Genomic DNA, 18,989 nt, shown 5'->3' with positions numbered 1-18,989 from the left:
CAGGAGCAGCCAAGGCTGGTTTCCCAAAAGCACTGCTTCCCTAGGGATTGTCCACGTCTATCCCAAGCAGGCTTGGAGGAGAAGAGTTTAGGGGCCTCCCAGAGCTGACCCGAGATCAGGACAGCTCCGAGTCCCTGCGGCAGGTCCTCGATGTGCCAGGAGGTGACATCAGCCCTGCTGAAGGAGCTGGAAGGTGCTCCCAGAGCCTCAGGAGCTCCCGCTCCCAGCGCTGCTCCCGGCTCTGGCAGAGCCCCTGGCTCAGGTGCCTGACGTTTGTGAGAAGAGGCGGCTGCCAAGTCCCATCCAGGGGCTCCAGGAGAGCTGGAGAGGGACTGGGGACAAGGGATGGAGGGACAGGACACAGGGAATGGCTTCCCACTGCCAGAGGGCAGGGAGAGATGGGAGATTGGGAAGGGATTCTGGGCTATGAGGGTGGGGAGGCCCTGGCCCAGGTTGGGCAGAGAAGCTGTGGCTGCCCCTGGATCCCTGGAAGCGTCCAAGGCTTGGAGCAACCTGAACTAACATTATCCCTGGAGGACCAGACAGCACAGGTCAGCTGAGGAGTTGAGGAGCCAGGACAGGTGCCCTCCATCCCCAGGAGCACATCCCTTGGGGAGGACAGAGCCCAGCCAGTGACCTCCCCCCTGGGACATCCCCCTCAGGAGCTGTTACCCAGGAACACGTTTATCCTTCAGACCCAACACCAGAGCGATGGATAAATGGGTTGTTCCTCAGCTGCCACACCCCACCCTGCCCACGGGCTTTGCTCTCTGTTCGTTTCCATTCCCCTCTCAGGATCCAGGGGCAGAAATCACTGGATTTCCACCAGGCCAAGGAGAACTCCCCCTCCTCAGCAGCACAGATCACTGAGGTGGGCTCTGCTCCCTCCCTGCTCTGGTGGCACCAGGGACAAACAGCCCAACCCAGCACTGATTTAAGGAGACTTTTTTTTTTAGTGTCAAGGTGCAATCAATTAAGGCACCAAAAGGCCAGGACTGCCCAGAGACAAAGCCTGTGCAGAGGAAGCAGTTCCAGCTCGGGAGAGAGATGTTTCTCCTACACACTGAGGTTTGAGCTCAGACAACTCCTCCCAGCACCAGCAGCATCCCAGTCCTGCGGGCCCAGCCATGCCCGTGGGAAGAGCCAGGACCAGGCAAGGGCCGGGTTTGGGAGCCCAGAGGGAACAGCTCAGTCCTCCCCTGGCCCTGCAAACACACAACTAAACAGGAAACCATCCAACCCCCACGCTCTGCCATCCAACCGTGTCCCAGGGAAGTGTGTCCCAGTTTAAGGTTCCCTCCGATTCCCGGGCGAGCGGCACTGAAATTTATCTCCATAATTATGTTTCAGTGAACAACATTAAACAGCCAGAAACTCAAGTGCAGCCTGGTTCATTTGCCCACCGAGGGTTTTTTTTTTTTTTTTCTCTGTACAACATCAGTAAAAGGGATGGGAGGAAGGGACTTTATATTAAATAAACTCTGAAAACCACCCGCCCCCTTTCCCGGCCACGTCGCAGCCACATGGACACGTGAGCACACGGACAGCCAGAGCCTCCCATGGACATCCAGAGCCTCCCACGGACATCCAGAGCCTCCCACGATGGGTGGCAGCCCTGGGGAAGGTACCTGTTCATTCTCAGCCCTGGGGGAGGTACCTGTTTGTTCCTCAGCCCTCAGCAGGTACCTGCTCACTCCTCAGCCCAGGGAGGAGGTACCTGTTCATTCTCAGCCCTGGGGGAGGTACCTGTTTGTTCCTCAGCCCTCAGCAGGTACCTGCTCACTCCTCAGCCCAGGGAGGAGGTACCTGTTCATTCTCAGCCCTGGGGGAGGTACCTGTCTGTTCCTCAGCCCTGGAGGAGGTACCTGTTCATTCTCAGCCCTGGGGGAGGTACCTGTTCATTCTCAGCCCAGGGGGAGGTACCTGTTTGTTCCTCAGCCCTCAGCAGGTACCTGCTCACTCCTCAGCCCAGGGGGAGTCACCTGTTCATTCTCAGCCCAGGGGGAGGTACCTGTTCATTCTCAGCCCTGAGGAGGTACCTGCCCACTCCTCAGCCCTGGAGGAGGTACCTGCTCACTCCTCAGCCCAGGGAGGAGGTACCTGTCTGTTCCTCAGCCCTGGGGGAGGTACCTGCTCACTGCTCAGCCCTGGGGGAGGTACCTGCTCATTCCTCAGCCCTCAGGAGGTACCTGCTCACTCCTCAGCCCAGGGAGGTACCTGTTCATCCCTCAGCCTGGGGGAGGTACCTGTTCACTCCTCAGCCCCGGGGAAGGTACCTGTCCATTCTCAGCCCAGAGGGAGGTACCTGTTCATCCCTCAACCCAGGGGGAGGTACCTGTTCATTCTCAACCCAGGGGGAGGTACCTGTTCATCCCTCAGCCCAGGGGGAGGTACCTGTTCATTCTCAGCCCTGGGGGAGGTACCTGTTTGTTCCTCAGCCCAGGGGGAGGTACCTGCTCATTCCTCAGCCCAGGGGGAGGTACCTGTTTGTTCCTCAGCCCTCAGGAGGTACCTGCTCACTGCTCAGCCCTGGGGGAGGTACCTGTTTGTTCCTCAGCCCAGGGGGAGGTACCTGTTCATTCTCAGCCCTGGGAGAGGCACCTGTTCATTCTCAGCCCGGGGGGAGGTACCTGTCTGTTCCTCAGCCCTGGGGGAGGTACCTGCTCATTCCTCAGCCCTCAGGAGGTACCTGCTCACTCCTCAGCCCAGGGAGGTACCTGTTCATTCTCAGCCCTGGGGGAGGTACCTGTTCATTCTCAGCCCTCAGGAAGTACCTGCTCATTCCTCAGCCCTGGGGGAGGTACCTGTTCATCCCTCAGCCTGGGGGAGGTACCTGTTCATTCTCAGCCCTGGGGGAGGTACCTGTTCACTCCTCAGCCCCGGGGAAGGTACCTGTCCATTCTCAGCCCAGAGGGAGGTACCTGTTCATCCCTCAACCCAGGGGGAGGTACCTGTTCATTCTCAACCCAGGGGGAGGTACCTGTTCATTCTCAGCCCTGGGGGAGGTACCTGTTCATTCTCAGCCCAGGGGGAGGTACCTGTTCATTCTCAGCCCTGGGGGAGGTACCTGTTTGTTCCTCAGCCCTCAGGAGGTACCTGCTCATCCCTCAGCCCAGGGGGAGGTACCTGTTTGTTCCTCAGCCCTCAGGAGGTACCTGCTCACTCCTCAGCCCTGGGGGAGGCCCCAGTTGCTCCTCACAGGCCGCACCATGTGACCGTGGGCCGACCAAGGGGTGACCAAGTGGCCCCGAGTTGAGCCCCACGAACTCACGAGCTCAACCTCAGGGTTTCAAGTCTCGTCTCCTGCGTGACAGTGATTCCAATTTACAAAAGCAAACCCATCAGACAGCAGTTACTCGCTGCTGTAACTCACACGTTGGAGGTTTCCTAGAGCAGCAGGAGCCTCCTCCTGCAGAAGGAAAACGCCCTGACCAGGCTGTTGTGCCCCACGTTGCACAGTAATCAGAGTCTGAAGGACTTTGTTCCCATGGCAGTTACACCTGCACTATCTGCTGTGCTTGTTCGCTTCCGGATGCAGCCTTTCCAGAGCCTGGCTTTAAGCTACACTCTTCATTCAAGCACAGGTCTGCATTAAATCAAGCCAACAGGAAAAGAAAATCAGCATTCAGTCTTCACCACCCCACTCGAACTCAATCATAAACACAAATTAAAAAAGTCAGATCAACGCACACACGTCTTGGACAAGCGGACAGTAAACAAAGAGATCCCTGGATGAGACACGCGGCCGCTGGGGACGAGGAGACAGTGGGACTGGGGAGGGTTCCCACCACACCCTCCCCCCCAGTGAGGGCTCTGAAGGTGCACACACAACCAACACGAGGCTCCGGGTGCTTCTCCGGGCGGTGGAAGCGCTGGTGGGAAGGGCTGGGCTGTGCCTGGGAGTGGTGGCTCCGGCAGCCAAGGACCCGCAGAGCCCACCACAACAGCACAGCCCTGCTGGGAGGGAGGAAGACGTGGGAGCTCAGCCCTGTGGGCTCAGACACTTCCCGTGGCCACTGGGAGCCCAGACCCCATTCCTGGACTGGGAACACACACGGACAGGCAGGGATGTGGCTGAGATGTGGTCCCAGGCACCCACAGCTCGAGCAGGGCAGGCAGAAGCCACAGTCCCACTCTTACAGGAAACTGAGACCTAACTTTTTAAGCCCTCCCCCCCCCATCAGTCAGGATTTAACTACAAGTTTTGTGTGTGTCTGGGTTTTTTTTCCCCCCCCTCTTAAAAAAGGTGCAATATTTGCCCAAATGCAGGAAGGCAGGAGAGAACGTGGGAGAGCTGTCACCATGTGCCCCAGAGGTACCAGCCCAGGCCGAGGGTTGTCCAGCAGGGCTGGGGACAGCCAGGAACTCCCCCGACCACCAGGATGTTCCCCCGACCTGGGAGAAACGAGCCCCGTGTTGGTTTTGGTGACAGGCCCAGAGGGGCTTTGCTCAGGTAAAGCCTTTGCATCCCCGTCCAGCTTTACCTGAGCAAGAGCCGGCGTTGGACGTTTCCCTGGGAACATTCAGCTGGTCTCAGATACAGTAGCAGTGACCTGGAGGCTCCTCCTGCTCCAGCTCCAGGCGAAGCCCCTTTGCGGTGCCGGAGGAGGGTGGGAGTGTCCCCGGCGTGTCCCAGCCCTGGTGCCCGTCCAGGGGGAGGAGGCTGGGTCTGTGGGATGGCCGAAGTATTTACAGGGGTTTGCAGCAGGTATTTACAGTCCCTCTGCGGAGCGCAGGCCCACTCTCTCCTCCTCCAGCCCTAGTCAGTCCGGGGTGGGCTTCTTGAGGGAGAAGGGCCGGATGTTGAAGTGCCTGCTCAGCTGGCTCACCTGGGGACAGGGCACACACAGGAACGGGTTAGCCAGGCTGGCAGGGCCGAGGGGAGAGGGCAGAGAGCCAGACCTGCTCCCAGGAACATGTCCCTGCCACCCCCTGCACCCACCCTGCACGCTCCCCACGGATCTGTGTCCCTGGTGTCGGGGCTGGCCAGGCACTGGCTCCACAGGGAGCAGCCCTGCTGCCTTCCCACACCTCCCCAGAGAACAGCCTGGCCTCCCTGGAATCAGGCTCACTGCTGTTCCTGCCCTCCCGAGGGGCAGGGGTCAGGAATGCTGCCCTGAGCCCAGGCTTGCAGGAATGTCCCCCTCACATTTTACCCTGCTCCCTCTCTGCTCCTCCCAGCATTGCTTTCATTATTTTGCTGAAATTAATTTGATATCTCAGATTACTATATAAAAACCCATCCCTGGATCCATTCAAATTGGGGGCCGGGTACTTCCCGCGGAAGGAGGCTGAGCTGGGAACAGAGGGTTTGTTCCTAATCACCCCTCCCAAATTCGGAGCAGTTTGGGGTTATGCCCCAGTCAAAAAGCCTTTAAAGGCTCTTCAGCTCCAAGTGACTTTTATCCTGGAAGAAGGGACGGATGGGCCTCCAGAAATCTGGAGGGAGGGAAGGAGGGGAACAGTCTCTGGGAGGCTCCTGGGAGGGGATGGGCAAAGGTGGGCAGGAGGATTTCCCCACCCAGTCAGTCCCATCTCCAGCTGTGATTCCAAGACCAAACTTCTTTTAAGCTTCTTAGTTACACAAATCCTTCTTGCACAGGAGCCTCTTTCCCCTGACTGGAAAGACAGGACAACCTGGCTGTTATTCCTGGCTGGAACTACAGCTGGAACTCCACTCTGAGGCTCCACGTTGGAGCTGGACTTCCCAGGAGAAGGGGTTTCCCAAGGAGGGTGTCCCCAGCCTGGCAGGGGACACGGGGTTGCTTGTCCTCCTTCCTTGCCCTCAGCAGCTTCCTGGGGCATTCCTGATGGGACTTGGGTCTTCTACAAGTTTGTTTTCCCTCTTGATCAAAACTCAGGCAGAGCAAGAGGAGCAAATCCCTGGATCTCAGCCCTGACAGCAGGGGAGGTGGCCTTGCAGCTCCAGGGTTCCCTCTTTCCCTACCAGGGACATCCCCCCTCCATCCTGGCTCTCCCAGCACCTTGGAGACCTCACTGGGAGACCTCAGAGCTCCTTCCAGTGCCTGATGGGGCTCCAGGAGAGCTGGAAAAGAACTTTGGACAAGGGCTGGAGGGACAGGACACAGGGAATGGCTTCCCACTGCCAGAGGGCAGGGAGAGATGGGAGATGGGGAAGGAATTCCTGGCTGGGAGGGTGGGGAGGAGCTGGGCTGGAATTCCCAGAGAAGCTGTGGCTGCCCCTGGATCCCTGGAAGTGTCCAAGGCCAGGTTGGACGGGGCTTGGAGCAAGCTGGGCTGGTGGGAGGTGTCCCTGCCCATGGCAGGGGGTGGCACCGGATGACTTTAAGTTCCCTCCCAACCCAAACCATCCCGGCATTCCAGGGTTTGTTTCCAGCTCCCACGACACAGCCCCGGGGGTACAGCAGGTCTCAGACCCCCGCAACCCTGCAGGGATCCAGCCCACACTCCAGGCAGCCCCGGGCAGCTCCCCCGGGCCGTTCCCACCCGCACTCCCGCATTCCCCACCCCATTCCCCGCCCCGTCCGGCAGCGGAGCAGCGGCCCCAGGAGCCCACGTACCACGAGCACGCCGTAGTGGATGTGTGCCAGGGTGAGGAAGGCCGTCAGCAGGTAGAGCAGCAGCGTCTCGCTGTGGGCCGCCAGCCCCGAGGCGACGAGCAGCAGCGCGGCCGCGATGGGCAGCAGCATCCAGTGCAGGGGCCGGCACCGCGTGCTGCTCATCTGGCACACGATCAGCTGGCACTGGGGACAGGGCACGGCCTCAGCACGGGCTGGGGTCCGTGGGGCCCGGGGTGCTGTCCCCAGGGCACGGGGGGTGTCCCTGTGCTGGCACTGCTGGGGCACCTCCAGTGCTGGGGCAGCTCTGGGACCCTCACACAGGAGACACAGGGAGGGGCTGGAGCGTGGGCAGGGAAGGGAAGGGAGCTGGGAAGGGGCTGGAGCAGCAGGAATGTCTGAGGGAGCTGCGGGAGCTCATCCCAGAGAAAAGAGGGATCAGGAGGGACCTTTTCCTGCCCCACAACCCCCTGACAGGAGGGGGGAGCCGGGGGGGAATTGGGCTCTGCTGCCAGGGAACGAGGGACAGGAGGAGAGGGAACGGCCTCCAGCTGTGCCAGGGGAGGGGCAGGTGGGATATTGGGACAATTCCTTGATGGAAAGGGCTGCCCAGCCCTGGCACAGCTGCCCAGGGAGGTGGTGAAGCCCCATCCCCAGCGGGATTTAAAAGCCCTGTGGATGTGGCACTTGGGGACATGGCTCAGTGTGGATCAGCCTGGGCAGTGCTGGGGGATCGGCTTGACCTGATGATCTTAAAAGCCCTTCCCAGCCTCAAGGATTCTGCAAATCTATGAACATGCAGCTAGATCAGATTCTGACCAAAAAATCAGTCCCCGCCCTTTTACATTTACCCCCAAAAATGAAGCAGGAGCTCCCTTCCCATCAGCACTTTGCTGCTCACAGCACAGAGGGTGCACGAGCCTCTGAGAACACTCAATTTAACTAATTCTCCAGCTTCTCAAGCATAAAGCAAAGGCTGCTCACAGAGATGTTGGCAAAGGCTGTTCCAACCATGAAGTAGAAGAGCCTGGGCTGGACCTCCAGGATGTCAGAGGGGGACAGGAAGATCCACGTGGTGCAGAGCAGGAACAGCAGCACCGGGGACACGAGGGGCAGCAGGATCTCATACACAGAGTGGTGCTTCAAGGTGTTGCTTTTATAGGCCCTGGAACACGAGGAAAGAAACGAAAATACATGGAATCAATGGGAGATCCCTGGTCCTGCCTCCAGGAAATACCTGAGGGGGCTCCAGGAGAGCTGGAGAGGGACTGGGGACAAGGCCTGGAGGGACAGGACACAGGGAATGGATCCCACTGCCAGAGGGCAGGGAGAGATGGGAGATTGGGAAGGGATTCCTGGCTGGGAGGGTGGGGAGGGGCTGGCCTAGGTTGGCCAGAGAAGCTGTGTCTGCCCCTGGATCCCTGGGAGTGTCCAAGGCCAGGCTGGACGGGACTTGGAGCACCCTGGGCTGGTGGGAGGTGTCCCTGTCCACGGCAGGGGGTGGGACTGGATTCATTTAAGGTCCCTTCCCACCCAAACCACCCTGGGATCCCAAAAACTCACTTGTAGAAGTTGTACAGGCTCATGGGCAGCGTCACAGTGAGAGCACAGGCTGGAAGAGAACAGAGCCACGTCAGGGCCCTGGCAGAGGGTCCCTCACATGCCCCCTGCACGTGCAGCTGCCCAGGCCCTGCTTTGAGGGTCCCTCACGTCCCCCCTGCATGTGCAGCTGCCCAGGCCCTGCTTTGAGGGTCCCTCACGTGCCCCCTGCATGTGCAGCTGCCCAGGCCCTGCTTTGAGGGTCCCTCACGTCCCCCCTGCATGTGCAGCTGCCCAGGCCCTGCTTTGAGGGTCCCTCATGTGCCCCCTGCACGTGCAGCTGCCCAGGCCCTGCTTTGAGGGCCTTGCAACAAAAAACAGCCCCGAGGGCACCCCTGGAGCGGCTCAGCACGTTCAGAAGTAGGTGCTCCTACCTCTGCTCCAAGGGCTGTAATTAAAACTGAGGTCTGCTATAAATTAAAGACATTTCCATTTGAAAGAGCTGCATTAATGAGCCCGGTATTGTGCTTTAGACAGGGAGAAAGTTTAATTATAACGCAGTTCTAATGGGACGTGAGGCGAGTGCAAACTCCGCGAGTGACGTGCTCCAGTCTTCATAACAAAGGCAGTTTGCAGCTTCTCCAGCTGTGTGCAAACACTTCCAGTGCCCACAGTGCCAAAAAGTTGTCATTATAACTTGAAAAACAATACAAACCACCTGAATGACTGAAAGATCTACACCCCAACCAGAACCATCAACTGCTGTACCCATGACAGCCCAGCACAGCTCCCGCCCTGCTTTTCCAGCACAAGGTATTTTAACAGAGCTGGAAATATTCCTGCTTTAATAACCCAGCTCCTACCCCAAACCCTGCCCCTGTGGGCACTGGGCTCTCTTGTTCACACTGCAAAAACACATTTATTATTCACATGTGAAGTTATGGGGTCTGTGGGCACTGGGCTCTATTTTTCACACTGGAAAAGCACATTATTATTATTCACATGTGAAGTTACACGGCTGCCAGAGGAAAGCTCAGAACATCCACCTGATAGAAGTGCAGGCACTACACTTAACACAGCAATTAACTTGAAACGAAGTAATTACAAAGAACACAGCAAATAAACTGAGCAGGAGGTTGTGAACGAGGCAAATGGCATTAAACGAGGTCAGCTCAGCTCTGCTCTTTGCAGCGGCTTCTTCGGACTGACCACAGGAGAGATAGGCTGGGCTTTTATTTCAGTTTGATTATTACTGTTATTGTTCAATGCTCAGGTGGGTGGATGGAGGGCAGGATCCCCACACAGCAGAGCTCCCACCCACCTCCAGGGCTGCAACGTCCCTCCCACGCAGTGTTTGTGCTCTGGGGTGAGGGAGCCCCACGGCAGCAAAACAAGAGTGGCCTGACCCCCCCAAAACAGCCCAAGGCTGGGGAGGCCCCACTGGGTGCCAGGTCCCAGCACCCACCTGCACATGGGGCTTTATCCCCTCAAAACCCTGCTTTTATCACACTGGTTTTATCCCCTAAACCCTCCCGGCTCTCACTGCAACCAAACTGAGCTCCCCCGGTGTGTGAAGGCAGCCCAGGCAGACGGGAGTTAAGCTCTCCAAAATAACTCTGCAGGAGACAGCAGTGTTTTGCAAGGCTGGGAAAGGGCAGGCTGTGAGAACACCCTCCATTAGTCACCTCAACAACAGCCCAGAGCAGCTCCCCTGGCAGCAAACAGAGCAGCGTTAGCACGGCATTAACATCGGCTTGGGTAAAAAGGGGCAGTTTAAAAGACAGGCTTCAACATGGAGCTTCTTACCAATAATCATTGCAGTGAATAGGTCTCTATATAAGAAATTAAACAGGAAAGGTGCATACCAGGCCTCAACTCCCACAAAGGCTGTCACTATGTAGACAATTGAAATGGTCTGAAAGAAAGCACAAGGACAGGCAGGCGTGAGGAACGCGACGGGCACGGCTGGAGAGTGTGAGCTGAGAGAGTGTGAGTTGAGAGTGTGAGCTGGGAGAGTGTGAGCTGAGAGTGTGAGCTGGGAGAGTGTGAGCTGAGAGTGTGAGCTGGGAGAGTGTGAGCTGGGAGAGTGTGAGCTGGGAGAGTGTGAGCTGAGAGTGTGAGCTGGGAGAGTGTGAGCTGAGAGTGTGAGAGTGTGAGCTGAGAGTGCGAGCTGGGAGTGTGAGCTGGGAGTGTGAGCTGGGAGAGTGTGAGCTGAGAGTGTGAGAGTGTGAGCTGAGAGTGTGAGCTGGGAGGGTGAGCTGAGCGAGTGTGAGCCGGTGGCGTTGTGTGAGCTGGGGACGGTGTGAGTGGAGAGTGTGAGCTGAGAGGTGAGCTGAGAGTGGAGCTGGGAGAGTGTGAGCTGGGCGAGTGGAGCTGAGAGTGTAGAGCTGCGGGTGTGTGAGCTGTGGGGCGTGTGAGCTGGGAGCGCGTGAGCTGGGAGTGTGAGCTGGGAGCGTGTGAGCTGGGAGTGTGTGAGCTGGGAGAGTGTGAGAGTGTGCGCTGGGAGGGTGTGAGAGTGTGAGCTGGGAGAGTGTGAGCGTGTGAGCTGGGAGTGTGAGCTGGGAGTGTGTGAGCTGGGAGAGTGTGAGAGTGTGAGCTGGGAGAGTGTGAGCTGGGAGTGTGTGAGCTGGGAGTGTGAGCTGGGAGAGTGTGAGCTGGGAGTACCTGGGCTGGCACCACCTGGCAGCTCTGCTAAGGCACGTTCAGCCCTACCCACCCCAGGAAGGAGGAAAATAAAACAAACTCACAACCCCCCCAAGGCAGGAGGTGTAATCAGAGTGAGCAGGGATTGGATCGGGCAGTGCCCGTCCCTGTGCCAGCACTGCTGGGACAGCAGGGCCAGGGCAGTGCCCTCCCTGTGCTGGCACTGCTGGGGCACCTCCAGTGCTGGGGCAGCTCTGGGACCCTCACACAGGAGACACAGGGAGGGGCTGGAGCGTGGGCAGGGAAGGGAAGGGAGCTGGGAAGGGGCTGGAGCAGCAGGAGGGGCTGAGGGAGCTGGGGGGGCTCAGCCTGGAGAAAAGAGGGATCAGGGGGGACCTTCTGGCTCTGCAACCCCCTGACAGGAGGGGGGAGCCGGGGGGGGTCGGGCTCTGCTCCCAGGGAACAAGGGACAGGAGGAGAGGGAACGGCCTCAGGCTGTGCCAGGGGAGGCTCAGGTGGGATATTGGGACAATTCCTTGATGGAAAGGGCTGTCCAGCCCTGGCACAGGTGCCCAGGGAAGTGGTGGAGTCCCCATCCCTGGTGGGATTTAAAATCCCTGTGGATGTGACACGTGGGGACACGGGGCAGTGGTGGCCTGGGCAGTGCTGGGGCATGGCTGGACTCGATGGTCTCAGAGGGCTTTTCCAGCCTCAGTGATTCCTGGAGAAGGGCAGGACCAGGAGCCAGGATGCCCTTGCTCAGCCAGAACCCACGAGATGTCCCGAGCACAGTGACAGGTTTTACACCACAAGTTCCAGTGACCCCAGAGGGTTCACTCAGGGACAGTTTCTTATCCATCTGCTGCTGGATTACAGGGCAAAGGCTCACAGGGAATATTTCAGCTTTACCAGCCCCCCTGAACTGGTGGAACATGCTGCAGGGCAGCTCAGCCCTCCACCCTGCCCTTCTGCAAGGGGCATGAGCCGAAAGCACGGGCGTTAAGCAACACTTGTGGAGAAAGGGCTCAGAGTTATCTGGGGTTCAGCTCCGGAGTCCTTTACCAGGAGAGATGATTATTATAATTATTATAGTGCAGCTGCATTCACTGAACTCTCCTTCCAGCTTGTTGCACTTCCCACCCAGCACCTGATGAGCCAGAAGATAAATAGAACAGGTGTAATCAAATATAAGAGGCTTTTTTACAATGAGGGTGGTAAAACACTGGCACAGGTTGTCAAGAGAACGTGTGGTTGCCCCATCCCTGGAATTGTTCAAGGCCAGGTTGGACAGGGCCTGGAGCAACCTGGGTGAGTGGAAGGCACTGCCAGCAATACAGGGGACCTGTCTCATGCCAGCTGTCATCACAAAAAGCTCCCTGCAGAGAATTCCTTAACGAGGGATGGACACCCCAACACCCCAGAGGGTCCCTCACCATCAGTCTCAACGCCCACTGCCCAGGCACCAGGGTATGGGGGGGCACCTCCCCGGGACCCTTTGCTCCAGGCACAGCAATTAACGAGCCAATTAACCCCGCTGTGGTTTTGGCACCTGCCCCAATAGCACCAAAGGGCACCCCAAACATCCAGCCTTGAACTCACCCACACCGGTGCCACGCAGGAAACTGCCCGAAGCCACACTTCAGGTGGCCAAAACACGCACTGAGAACCAGGGAGAGAGGAAAGACAAGGCAGTGCCCACCCTTCAAACCTCGGTTTTCCCGGAGAGTCCACCTCCAAGGGGAAAATTCCACGACCGCCAAGGCTCTGGAGGGGAGCAGAGCCAGCTCCTCCCTCGCACCCCGTGGCGGGCGGGCACACCCCAACCCGGGGGGCTGGCTGGGCACTCACCACCTGGCTGATGTCATATCCCCAGGGCAGGAACAGAATGCCCGTGTTGTACTTCTCCCAGTGGGAGAGGATGAAGGAGAACAAGACCACCCAGAGCAGGAGGTAGAGCACGAAGACGCTGACGCCGGTGGAGCCGCGGCCAAAGGTGGAGTAGACGGTCACCACGAAGTACACGCAGGCCCAGCTGTCCAGCCCGTGGTCGAAGAGCTCCCCCAGGGGGGTGCTGGAGTTGGTCCGGCGCGCCTGCTTCCCGTCCACTCCATCTGGGAGGAGCAGAAGGAAGGGGCAGTTCTCCTGGACAACCCACACACAAAGCACAGGGGGCAGCGGCTGCCACCGCTCCCACCCTCCGGTGGGAGTGGGGAGTGGGATTCCCACCCACCCCGATCCACGGGAGGCTGGAAATGCAACAGGCTGACAAGGTTACGTTTAGTGCCTTGTATTTCCTCTGTATTCCTTAAAGCAGCCCCTTCCAGAGCCTAAAGGGGCTCCAGGAGAGCTGGAGAGGGACTGGGGACAAGGCCTGGAGGGACAGGACACAGGGAATGGATCCCAGTGCCAGAGGGCAGGGAGAGATGGGAGATGGGGAAGGGATTCCTGGCTGGGAGGGTGGGGAGGAGCTGGGCTGGAATTCCCAGAGAAGCTGTGGCTGCCCCTGGATCCTTGGAAGTGTCCCAGGCCAGGCTGGACAGGGCTTGGGGCAACCTGGGCTAGTGGAAGGTGTCCCTGCCCATGGCAGGGGGTGGCACTGGATGAGCTTTAAGGTCCCTTCCAACCCAAACCATTCTGTGATTCCTGACTATTTAAAGCAGACCCAAGACAGGATTTCACAATTTATCTCAAATTTGTCTTGGTTCCAGTTTCCTCCTTTCCTCATCTGCTGCTCTGGGACAACTTCCTTCTCTCCACTTTGCAAAGCAGCTCCCAGAAGCTGCTCCAGCAGACCCAGGAGCAGCTGGATCAGTGCCTGGCGGGAGACAGAATCCAACATTTCCCAGGGGGCTCAGAGACCGGGTGACACGCAGCCACAGCACGACCAGGTGAGCACAGCCCAGCAGGAACACTCTTACCTAACGTGTAGGCCATGAAGTTGAGGAGCCCCACAACGATCCACACTCCGTTGGGAACGTGCTGGTGGTCAGGAGCTGCAGGGATCAGACAGAGCCGAGTCAGGACAGCTCAGGACGAGCTCCCAGGGGGGTTTGTTTTGGCCCAAGAGGCCCCAGGACCAAGCAAAGCACCTGCACAACTCAGTGAAACCGGGATGTGAACTTTTCGGGATGTGATGGCTGAGCTGCTCCACAACAGCTCACGAAACCAGGACACTGAGGAATTTTCCTTCCAGGATTTAACTTCTCCTCTGTCCCCAGATCCCCAAAAATCACAGGCTCTAAGAACTGGGGCGAGTTCCGTAGCCCCACTGCAGCACCACGGAGTTGTGTGCAGGGGACTCTCCTCGATCCCTCGCTGGTGGAGCATCAGGTGGAGCCTCTCTGGGATGTGGCAATTCCCGGTCTCCGTGCCAGGATTCCCTGCCCAGTCTCCAGTCCCATCCCTCTAATGGAAAAGGAGCTGCTCTTTCATGGCACCCCCACCTCCTGCAGCACGGCCCTGGCAGGGACCCAGCACGGCCAGGGAGCCCAAGGGGCGCTGGAAAACAGCGGGGAGGGCACAGGGAGGTCTCCTGAAGGAGCAGTGATTCCTTGGAATGCCACTCCCTGTTTCCTCAGGGCAGCAGGATGGTGCCTTCCCAGCAGCAAGCAGAGGGTCACGCCCACAAAGCCATCCCAGGAGGAGGGAAGGCACAAGGCTCTGGAGGCTCCATCAGCACAAGGAAAGGTTCTCTTTCCAAGAGGGACGTGCAAAACATGGATGAAAAAGGGCCCCAAAGCAAGAGCGTCACCACCCCTCCAAAGCCAATTTTTGAGATGCTAGGAGAGCTGGGGGGGGTCACCTGGAGAAGGGAAGGCTCTGAGGAGATCTCAGAGATCCTTCCAGAGCCTAAAGGGGCTCCAGGAGAGCTGGAGAGGGACTTGAGACAAGGGATGGAGGGACAGGACAAGGGGAATTGGCTTCCTGCTGCCAGAGGGCAGGGAGAGATGGGACATTGGGAAGGAATTCATGGCTGTGAGGGTGGGGAGGGGCTGGCACAAGTTGGCCCAGAGAAGCTGTGGCTGCCCCTGGGTCCCTGGAAGTGTCCAAGGCCAGGTTGGACGGGGCTTGGAGCAACCTGGGCTAGTGGAAGGTGTCCCTGCCCATGGCAGGGGGTGGGACTGGAGGGCCTTGAAGGTCCCTTCCAAGACAAACCATTCTATAATTCCACGATTCTGGATGTCTGATGTCCTGGGGATCCTCCCCTTGACCTACTGTCAGCTTTTCCTCCATGGCCCAAGGACCAAACACGACCCAAATCTTGGCAAACAGCCCCTGATGCCACCCGAGCTCTCGACAGCCTGGACTCACCCACCCACCAACAAAGGCAATCCCCAGAAACCAGGATCTTCCCACTTAACTGTGTTTTGATGAGGGGCCCAGCTTCAGAAGAACAAGAATGAACTCTCCAGAGCAACCCAACCCAACCCTGGCAGGGGCAGAGGGAGAAAAAACACACAGAGGGATCCACAGAGAGTTATCCTGCTGTAACCCCTTCCCTGGGATTCTGCCACGAGGGAAGGGACAACCGAGCCTTTGGAATCACAGGCAGCGTTGGAAAGCTCAAAGCTGTGAACAGGGAGGCTGAGGAGGAGGATTTGGCCTGGTTGGTCTGCAGGGGTGGAGTGTTTTGCAAGAGGGCAGCAAGCAGGGATGTGAGGAACGAGGCTGCTGGTTCCAGGGAAGCAGCGCTTCCCACGTCACCCTGTGATTTGAAAACAAGGGCACCGGGTTGTTGTCTGCTCTGTAGGAAGAGCCAATTCCTGCCCAAGATTCCAGCTGTTTGCTCCTCCCTCTGTAGGATGAGCCCATTCCTGCCCAAGATTCCAGCTGTTTGCTCCTCCCTCTGTAGGATGAGCCCATTCCTGCCCAAGATTCCAGCTGTTTGCTCCTCCCTCTCCCACCTGACGCCAGGAGCTCACTCCTCTGGCAGCTGGAGGGAAGGTGTTGTACCCAGACAAGTCTTGCTCAGGAAGCCCCAGTGGGTTCAACCCCCTGCTCTGTCCCATCACTTGGGAAGGCCCAGACCCAGGGGCTTCCCCCACACGCTCTGGAATTCCCAGCACATCCAGTGGCAGATCCACATCCCCCCGGGAACGCGCGGCCTTACCGGAGGCGTAGAAGTCCGGGTCGAAGTACGCCATGAGGAAGAAGTTGAAGACAAGGAGCAGGAAGCCAGAGAAGGTGATCAAGTTTGGGGCCAGCCAGGTGGGGAAGATCTGTGGGGAAGCAGCAAAAGAACAGAGGAACTCCTTAAACCACGGGCGAGGGAGCACGTGCTGCGGGGACACCGTCCGGAGCATCCCGAGCATCCCGAGCAGCAGGATGGGATGCAGGGACTCAGGGCAGGCTGCAGGCAGCCCCTGGGGGCTCAGGGCACCCCAAAGGAGGCAGCTGAGGGTGTCCCAGAGGCGGCTGGCGGGGCTCACCTTGACGATGGTGTTCCAGAAGGGATGCATCACGTACAGGGACAGGGGGTTGCTGTCCACGGCGCTGTACTGGGAACCACAGAGGAAACAAAGCCACAGGTCAGGGCTCAGAAACACACGGGAAAGGCCAGAGATCCGGAATCACAGGGGGTGGAAGGGACCTTAAGGATCATCTGGTCCCAACCCCTCCACCATGGGCGGGGACAACTCCTGCTATCCCACTTATCCACCCTGGCCTGGAACACTTCCAGACTTGGGGCATCCACAATCCTGTTCCAGTGCCTCACCACCCTCACAGTACAGAATTTCTTCCCAGCATCCAACCTAAATTTCCCCTCTTGCAATCTGTATCCATTACTCCTTGTCCCATCACTGCTGTTCCAGGAATACTGAGCTTTCCACGAGGACAAAAACCACCCGAGTCTTGGCACTGCAACAGCACTTGGGTCAAGGGTGGGGTCTCCCCAAAAACAGTGTGAACATCCCAAAAAGCCCCCTGAGACCCTGCATGGAGCACCCAGGGCACTCCTGGTGCTCACCCACCGACCCTCCAGCCTTTGGAAGTGTCAGCTCCAGCTCTCTGAGCCGGACACGAGGCAAGGAGAAGATGCTGATCCTTCACCAGGCACCTGCCTCCAACTGCTCTGCCCTGCCTGGGTGGGGAAAAACGTGGAGGGAGAGCTCCTGCCCCTCATCCCACCACTTCTGCAACATTTCAGGTGCTCGGGGCGTGTTTGTGGGGGGGGGGAATAAAAACAGAAATGCAAATTAAAGGGTGAGACAAGGCGTGAGACAACTCCAGTCAGGGAGTTAAACCTGGACACCCTTTGGCTCTGGAGAGCAGCACGAGCTGTCCTCTGCTCCCACAGCCCTTCTGACACAGATCTCCCTGGCTAAAGTCCTCTTCCCCAGGAAACACTTTGATAAGAATCCCAAGGAAATTCCACAGCCTATGGAACTCCTCGGCTCCCTGTGGTTGGGGCAACCCCCCCCCCCCCCCGGTCCCCAGCAGGGGCACCTGCTCGAGTCCAGTCCCAGCACAGAATCCCAGACTGGTCTGGGTGGGGAGGGAGCTGAAACCTCATCCACTGCCACCCCCTGCCTTAGGCAGGGACATCTTCCACTAGCCAAGGCTGCTCCAAGCCCTGTCCAGCCTGGCCTTGGACACTTCCAGGGATCCAGGGGCAGTCACAGCTTCTCTGGGCAGCCTGGGCCAGGGCCTCCCCCCCTCCCAGCCTTCCCAATCTCCCATCTCTCCCTGCCCTCTGGCACTGGGCAGCCATTCCCTGTGTCCTGTCCCTCCAGGCCTTGTCCCCAGTCCCTCTCCAGCTCTCCTGGAGCCCCTTTAGGCCCTGGAAGGGGCTCCAAGGTCTCCCTGGAGCCTTCCCTTCCCCAGCTGAGCCCCCCCAGCTCTCCCAGCCTGACTCCAGAGCAGAGGGGCTCCAGCCCTGGCAGCATCTCCGCGGCCTCCTCTGGACTCTCTCCAGCAGGTCCCAAGTTTGGTCTGGCTGGTAAAAGGAGGCCCCTGCCCAGGTAGCAGCTCTGTGTCCCCACCCAGCCCGTGGCCCTGATCCTGCCCCATCACTGCACCCAGGGGTTGCTCCTCTCCTCGCCCACAAACCCCCTTTTCCCTGGAAGCAGCCTGTCCGTTTCCAAAGCTGGGGACAAAGTGGTGGGAAAGGGCCAAGTGACACCTGCCAGGAAAGGCAGCAGGGCCAGGAAGGGGCACCATGGCCAGGAAGGGGCACCATGGCCAGGAAGGAGCACCAGGGCCAGGAAGGGGCACCAGGGCCAGGAAGGAGCACCAGGGCCAGGAAGGGGCACCAGGGCCAGGAAGGAGCACCAGCTCCCGCCGGGCTCCCATCTCACAGTGTTTGTTCCCAACGAGATGAATCCCACCCTTGGTGAGGATTTCCGTGCCCCCTCCCAGCCCTTCCCTGCCCTCCCCAGGCCGGATCAGTCCATCTCCCTGGGATTCAGCCCTGGAGCTTCCATCCCCACGCCAGCCATCCCACGGGAGCCGCAGAGCCAGCAGCAGCAAACCCCGAGGCCGAGGCCGTAGGGGGGTGAGGGATAAGCCACAAGGAATTTCCATCCCAGCTTAGTGCAGTTTTGGGAGGCAGAATTCCAAACGCTTTGCGAGGTTAATAGGATTTGAACCACTAGTTAGGGGAGGAGGAGGAGGGTCTGATTTAATCTCATTATCCCCAAAACAAGCCTGGAACAAGAACACAGACGCGAGGCTCGGAGCGAGGCGGGGGAAGCTCCGGAGCCTCTGTGCTCCTGAGGAACCTCGGGGAAGCTTTTCCAGGCTCATGTCTTGGGAAGCTTTCCCCTCTCCCTGCAAAGACTGGGGGTAACAGTCAAAAGGCAGCTTTTCCCCATGGCCACACACATCCCCACCTCTCCTGCAGAGCTCAAAGAGCTGGAAGGACCCGTTTCTTGAGGGAGGGGGCAGCTGCTCTGCAGAGGTTTGTTGATACAACCACGGAATCAGGGAATATCCTCAGCTGGAAGGGACCCACAAGGATCACCAGGTCCAGCTCCTGGCCCTGCACAGACACCCCAACAATCCCACCCTGTCCCTCAGAGTGTTGTCCAAACACTCCTTGAGCTGTGGCAGCCTCAGGACTGTGACCATTCCCTGGGGAGCCTGTTTGGTGCCAACCTCCTCTGGGGAGGAACCTTGTCCTGAGATCCCACCTGACCCTGCCCTGACACAGCTCCAGCTGTTCCCTGGCTCCTGTCCCTGGTCACAGGGAGCAGGGATTCATGCTGCCCCTCAGGAAGAAGCTGCAGGTCTCCCCTCAGTCTCCTCCTCTCCAGCTGAACACACCAA

The 18,989-nt window shown here is 58.7% G+C and overlaps 1 protein-coding gene across 28 annotated transcripts; it reads right to left on the bottom strand.

Moving 5' to 3' along the window:
- Nucleotides 1–1,390: 1,390 nt before the first annotated feature.
- On the bottom strand, nucleotides 1,391–16,254 carry SELENOI (selenoprotein I). 28 transcript variants are annotated; one of them, XR_005566424.1, is made up of 11 exons: nucleotides 16,151–16,254; nucleotides 15,832–15,940; nucleotides 13,640–13,714; nucleotides 12,570–12,832; nucleotides 9,885–9,993; nucleotides 8,103–8,151; nucleotides 7,524–7,704; nucleotides 6,543–6,725; nucleotides 2,661–4,829; nucleotides 1,718–2,572; nucleotides 1,391–1,628 (listed from the first exon to the last, which is right to left on the bottom strand). XR_005566424.1 is itself a non-coding variant. In XM_039389213.1 (9 exons), exons 1-9 carry the CDS (start codon nucleotides 16,178–16,180, stop codon nucleotides 4,764–4,766), a joined length of 1,065 nt encoding a protein of 354 aa, XP_039245147.1. In that variant the 5' UTR covers nucleotides 16,181–16,254. The 28 variants fall into 28 exon arrangements, 1 of the variants encoding a protein (XP_039245147.1); XR_005566426.1 differs by having other exon boundaries at nucleotides 1,391–1,835; nucleotides 1,866–2,572; XR_005566430.1 differs by having other exon boundaries at nucleotides 1,895–2,572.
- Between the last annotated feature and the right edge of the window lie 2,735 nt (nucleotides 16,255–18,989).

Source organism: Pipra filicauda, unplaced genomic scaffold (genome assembly GCF_003945595.2).
Source record: "Pipra filicauda isolate LSUMZ 115617 unplaced genomic scaffold, ASM394559v2 scaffold716_size133577_pilon, whole genome shotgun sequence".
In the NCBI taxonomy this organism is placed as follows: domain Eukaryota; kingdom Metazoa; phylum Chordata; class Aves; order Passeriformes; family Pipridae; genus Pipra; species Pipra filicauda.
Note: the sequence above shows the minus strand (reverse complement) of the source record. Positions and strands in the feature narration are given on the sequence as shown.